The sequence below is a fragment of the Macaca mulatta genome, chromosome 7 (assembly GCF_049350105.2).
Source record: "Macaca mulatta isolate MMU2019108-1 chromosome 7, T2T-MMU8v2.0, whole genome shotgun sequence".
Taxonomy (NCBI): domain Eukaryota; kingdom Metazoa; phylum Chordata; class Mammalia; order Primates; family Cercopithecidae; genus Macaca; species Macaca mulatta.
The window spans coordinates 134,657,146-134,663,232 of record NC_133412.1 but is presented as its reverse complement, the minus strand read 5'-3'; the positions used below and the strand labels follow the sequence as shown (position 1 = coordinate 134,663,232).

Here is a 6,087-nt window from a genome sequence, read left to right as displayed (position 1 = left end):
TCCTGTATATCTTCTCTCTTCTCAGATATAAACATTAGCTGTTGAATAACCTGATAGGCATGGAACGAATAGCCTCAAAAGAATGGACTCAACTCAACTGGGGAACCCAGGTAGTGGGCTTGAGAATCAATTATGAAGAAGGAAGTTGCTGAGTGATCACAGACTTACCAAAGACAGTGTTTTGGCTCTGCGTGGCTATGATAATGAGTTTTCTGAATGAAACAGGAGGCATGCTTTATTTTTCGTGGTTCTTTACCAGAGTGGAGTTAACCATACCAAAAAGCTAATCAATCCCACAGAGCAATAGAAGAGCCAAAGTAGAGGAGCTCTGAAGGCCAAAAACGTCCCAAAGTCAGAATGATCTCTCCCTTTCCCAGACTAGAGCATCAAAGATTTAGACCCTAGACCTGGGTCTACTCTTTATCAAGCCCGAACCCTTTGGGAAACCAATGAACTCAACTTCTCTGAGCCTTTCTTCCCATTTGTAGTATGTACTGCAGTACTCACACTATCATCAGTGGGAATAGTGGGCATGTCATGAAGATCTAGTGGCATGATGTGGGTGAGAGTGATGACTATGAGTGCTAAGTGCTACACAAATGGAAAGGGAAACTCCTAGCTACTCTATTCATTCAAAAGTAAGTGTTCACATTGGAATGCAAAAAAAGAACCTATGACAGAGAAGAGACTGTCGGTACTAGCCAGCTACTCCTCAGCTGCTCTGTAATTCCCCATCCTATCTGTAGTTCGAGGGAAGCCGTGTTTTAGCCAGTCAGTGTGAGAAGAGGTGAGGTGTGTCCCTCCTAGGAGAGGTAGGCAGGCAGCTGGTGCCCCCTCCATGTCTCTTCCTTGCTCTGGACACTTTGGAAAGCTACATTTTCCAGATGGTGTAGTTATAAGATGGAGGAGGATTGTTGAACTTACATGCTACTTTATGTGAATGAGGAATCAACATTTATGATGTCTAGCCCCTGAGATCTTGAAGGTTGGTCTGTTACAGCTATGCCTAGCAGTCATCACCCTCATTCAGGACAGAAATTTTGGTAAGAGACAGGCCACATCTACTTCAGAGAATCACAGAAGCTTACATCATTCTCTCCTCTCAGGAATTTTCTGTGAGTTGAGTTCTACCCATTCTGCTCGAGGTTTTATTTTGATTGGAAATCTACTGTCTTAGTGGGAAGGAGACAAATCATTCTAGTCAAAAAACTGCCTTTTGCTACAAAATGCATTTATTTCCAGTCAGACAAAATTCTTGAACTGTATATTCAGGTACATATTATAAGGTCATCTTTGATATATGCCCTGTTTACAAGATCCATTTCTAATTATTAAAGTGAATATCAAACACACATCTTTGCATCTTAAAACATAAATAAACTGCTAATGTTTATAAGCCATAAATCTGGTCACTGACATGAGTGGCCTGCAATTCTTCAGTGATGAGCACACAGTGATACAGACATGATCAGATTCCCCAGGTAGGCAGGCAGCAGGCACCTGTAATTCGCCCGCTGACTGTGCTGCTGTGGCAGTGACCCTTCTTGTGAAAAAAGAGTTATGTGCAGACAAAAGTGTGACATATGCAATGTGGAGAGGCATTTCACAGAATGCAAACACCATTCAGGTAAATTAGTAGACTCCAGAATGAATGAAAGCTTAATGAATGCAAACCTGTTGTTTACAATACTGGGTATTGTGGCACCTTTTCACTGGACACTTTAATAAATATCTATTAAAGAAAGTAAGGATAAGAGAAGAAGCTGAAGCAGTTGTCTTGGTGCACAACATATTTTCAAGATTGGGCTTTAGGTTGTGAGTTTCAGAGATACCATTTTTTCTTTCTTCAGAGTAAATCATTCTATTTGGAAAGCCCTTCATTTTTTTAAAAAGACCTTTAAATTCTTCATTAGCATTAAGAGACTTCTTGTAGACTGCCAGGAATTGGGGTTCATTGGCTTAAAGAAGAGCACAGCACAGTTGACAGAAAGTCTTGGTTTGTGTCTTGAATTAAGAAGCCTGATTGGCTCAGAATTTCTCAGATCTACTTTATTCTTCACACTTTCCCTCCTTTTGGCTCCTGTTAACATCCCAAGCCCATAGCCACAGATGCTCATAGGTGGAGCAGTATACTTCATAAAATCTCATTTCAGTATCAACGATTTCTACTGCCACGGCTCCCTCTGGACTCGAAATAGTTGATATCTTAAAGTTCCATCCTTCACAGAGTTCTCCACTTGCTCCTTGAAGGTAAGGTTCTTGTTCTAAGGCTGATGCTGGGAAGGTCCCATAGAGGAAATTCCTAGAAAATCTCTATTCCCTTCGGGTTCTTGTGCCCTCTCTCTCACTCCCCATAAGGCTACGGTTGCAATTCTGAAGACACGTAGGAAAAGTTTCTAAACTCATCCTGGTTAATCATTGGAAGATGTCCCTCATCAATTGGAGTTAAAACTGGCTCTTCCTTTATGAAGTCAGGGTCAAAATTACTGACATCTTCTCGGGATTTCTGCCAAAAAAAGGGAAACAAGGGTCAGATTTTATGCGCTTGAGGCTTACTCATCTTGCATGGGACATAGCCCATTCCAGTGAGTTCAGAGGAGTGCTCTGTAGCTTGTTCAGTAGCATTATTTACACTTATTGTTATGATTAAACCATGCTTTACAGCAAGTCTACTGCATGGTGCATTATTATGGCATTTGGCAACCACCAATTCACTAATTCCATGAAAATCTTGCTGAGCAGGCCTGTCTTAATAGGAGGCTAAGGATTAATTTGGTCATCCAAAAGCAGCTGGCTCACTCACCCTTTATTCTCATTTCACCAAGGTGGCATTTCCCAGCAGGCCTCGCTGAGGGGTGTGCAGCTCTATTTGTCAACAGAGGTTGGTAGGTTCACATTTGTCCTACCTATTGTTTGCACAGAGTTCTATACATTTGAAGAGATCTTCCCAAAAGGCTTCTTGGAAGTGCTGAGCTTAGGGAGTAACTGTCGGTCGTTTTACTCTCTAGGTAGATGCGTTACGCCCTGCTGGACCAGCTGTGCAGTCAGGACTACAGGCTCCAGGCTCTGAAGGCCATGCTCTCCCTAATCCCAGGGGGGCTGGCAGGGGGCTGACCACTGAAGGAATGGCTTTACCTCTGGGTGCCTGGCATCCAACAGCCTAGTAGGCTGTTAGTGATTAAGTGCACTGTATGTTTTTAAAAGTTGAGTATTTTATATTTGTATAAACAAATGCTGCAAAGATCATTTCTAAGTGAGTATTACACATTTCACTGCTCTTACCTGGATCAATGATATTTCTTTATCACTCTTTTTTTTTTCTTTTGAGACAAAGTCTCACTCAGTTACCCAGGCTGGAGTGCATGACGCAATCTCGGCTCACTGCAATCTCCACCTCCTAGGTTCAAGCAATCCTTCTACTTCAGTTTCCTGAGTAGCAGCGATTAGAGGCGTGCATCACCACACCAGGCTTTTTTCTTTCTTTTTTTTTTTTTTTTTTTTTTGTATTTTTAGTAGAGACGGGGTTTTGCCATGTTGGCCAGGCTAGTCTCAAACTCCTGACCTCAAGTGATCCGCCTGCCTCGGCCTCCCAAAGTGCTGGGATTATAGGCGTGAGCCACCATGCCAGGCCTCCCAATCACTCTTGATCTATCGCTAGCCTGGCTTCTCTGCCTTCCCACTGTGGAGCTCTTGACCCACAGATGAGCATGAGCTCAGCTCTCAGACCACAAGCGGGACCACCCTCTGGAAGCCCACCCCCTCAGCTGCAGAGCTTGGAGAGGAGCCCCTGGAGCTCCCAGTATTTCTTTGGTCAAAGGGAGCCTGGCCTGGGTTCTGCGCTGCAGCAGCTATTCCAGACCCAGGCTCTCCCAAGCCAACAGGCCAGGCTCAGTGAAGTAAGCAACATCTCACACCCTCTCTGCTTTCTCAGGGGCTTAGAAAAGGCATAAAAAGTGCCCCAAGGAGCATGAGGAAATTGGCTAGAAAATGACTTTCTCAATTAGCCAAACTCTTTTGGGGAAACCTGCAAAGTTTCAGGCCTCTTCTACCCTACAAGATTTTAATTTAGGTTAAGGGAAGTTGGAGACTGGGTAAACGAGAGGTGAAACTTCGTAAGAATTAACCTGGGCACATGAAGACATGTTGTCCCATGGACAAGGAGCCCAGGTTCCCCCCAGGGGAGGCTGCCCTGTGCAGTGACTGGCTGAATTTCTGGTCTGTCACCCACGGGGGCTATCTAGCTCTTCTATGGACTTTGGTGGAATGCTGTGACATCTGAAGAAAGGAAAATCTCTGTGACAGCCTGGGACACTTACGATTCTGGGTCTGAAAGGTGGTTCCAGTTGGCGATGGTTCAGCTGGGCCCAGTCGATTTCCTTAAAAAACGGATGTCTCAAGATGGCGTGCTCACCTCCCTGAGTCAGGCTGCCCAAGCGCATGGTGGGGTTCTTGGTCATGAACTGAGTGAGAGAGACAGAAAGTGTCAATCATTCATTCACATACAACCAGCATGTCACAAGACAGCAGGCATCAGCCATGGCAGAGGAGCTGTGCGAGACTTTCTGGCAGGTCTTGCTTAACTAGCTGGGTTTTCCATCACAGGCAGCACAGTCAGTATGAATCATGCCTTAAAGGCGCGATTGCCTGTGTGGATTTATGGCTTTTCCCACTTCCATTTCAGACATGGCCACTAAAAGAAAGCAGGAGGGGCCAGTTTTCTTTTCTGTAAACACCATGTATTTTTCTTTCCTCTTTAAAGAAAAGAAGCTCTTTATAACAGTGTGCCTTTCCCCAGCACTGCAGTTGTGGGCAGCAGACATCTTCTGAATGCGGCTACTTTCAGAAACAGCTGTGCCATTTTTCTGAGTGACCTGACCAGCTGGCCAGGATTCCCGCTCTCTGGCGAGACCGCAGAGAGGAGAGAGAGTCGTTATTTTTGAAGATCTGTGTGCAGAAGCAGCAAAGGTGACATACTGAAAAGGTCTGTGTCCTGGCTCTAGAAAAAACCAAGTTGGCCACTTTTCTTTATGCAGTGAAGATATCATAGCTCTAGATGAAAGGCTTTTCTTCAAGATGTTCCCCCCACCGCCGCTGTTTTGCAGTAGGTTCAATGACTGAGATTCCATTGCTCCATAGACCAAAAACTAAAATGAGCACTGCCACACAGCTAAGCAATGTGTGCATACAGCTTCTCCGTATTTCCATCAGTTGGGAAACTTCCTTACTGCCGGGTTCCTATCAAAATATGCTGGGTTAAATCTGCTTTCACAAAATAGCCAGGAAAGATGTTCTGATCACTTCCTGAGCAAGGACTAGTACAAGATAATTCACTTTTCATGGCCGGAGTGTGGTTCTCAATTTCAAAGACATTGAAACTAATTTCCCATATTGAAAGAAAATTGTCTTGGATAAAAAGTTTTGTTTTTGTTTTTATTTAAATCAAGCTATCTTTAAATAGACTTATGACAGTCCCCAAGCACCTCTTTCCAAATCTGATTTGTGAACAAGACAAAAGTAATGCTGTGTTTATAGAAATTGTTTTGGAGCAGAATTTACAGAGAAAATCTTGTTGAAGGTGCAGACACGGAAAGACGGTATTTGGAGGTGGCCCCACCTGCCATGCCAGGTGTCCAGAGGTGTCAAGCTGCCAGTGTCAATTCAAATGAAAATGATAATGTTGAAGGAGGCTGCAAAAGTTCCTAAGCAACCTGATGGGATATAACCTTGTAAAATGCTTTCAAAAAAGCTTCAAAGGGCAGCTAATAAATGAATATACTGACAGGGTTCAATTGCTTCTCCTCTCTCCTAGTAACAGGGATTAAAGGCCACAGGTGGTTCTGGGTTGAAGGCAGGACCCAAAAGTAAAAGCAGCATTCAGAGTGGCACAGGCCCAATCAGAGCAGCTGCCATTCGAGGCACTTACAGTGGTCACTGGGGATTCAGGAGATGCATATCTTATAAGTAACTCAGTTCTGTAAGAGCTAGGAGTTAGTTCACACTACGTGGGCTCTCACTGAGTAAGCCTGTGCAACGCAGGCAGGAAGGGGGAAAATGCTTACAAAAAGAAATGAGTAGATTCTTGTGTTA

The 6,087-nt window shown here is 44.0% G+C and overlaps 1 protein-coding gene across 6 annotated transcripts in view; it reads right to left on the bottom strand.

Annotated features, from left to right (window-relative positions):
* Positions 1 to 1,214: 1,214 nt before the first annotated feature.
* The window catches only part of PRKCH (protein kinase C eta), a 233,293-nt gene continuing 228,420 nt past the window's right edge, over positions 1,215 to 6,087 (bottom strand). For all 6 annotated transcript variants that reach the window (XR_013396298.1, XM_077941097.1, XM_077941098.1 and 3 more), the window contains 2 exons: positions 4,317 to 4,460; positions 1,215 to 2,506 (listed from right to left, as the gene is read on the bottom strand). Coding sequence is in view for 5 of the 6 variants with exons in the window: in XM_077941097.1 (XP_077797223.1) it covers positions 2,360 to 2,506; positions 4,317 to 4,460 (291 nt within the window). In the remaining variant the exon portion in view is untranslated. The remainder of the gene's footprint in view (positions 2,507 to 4,316; positions 4,461 to 6,087) is intronic.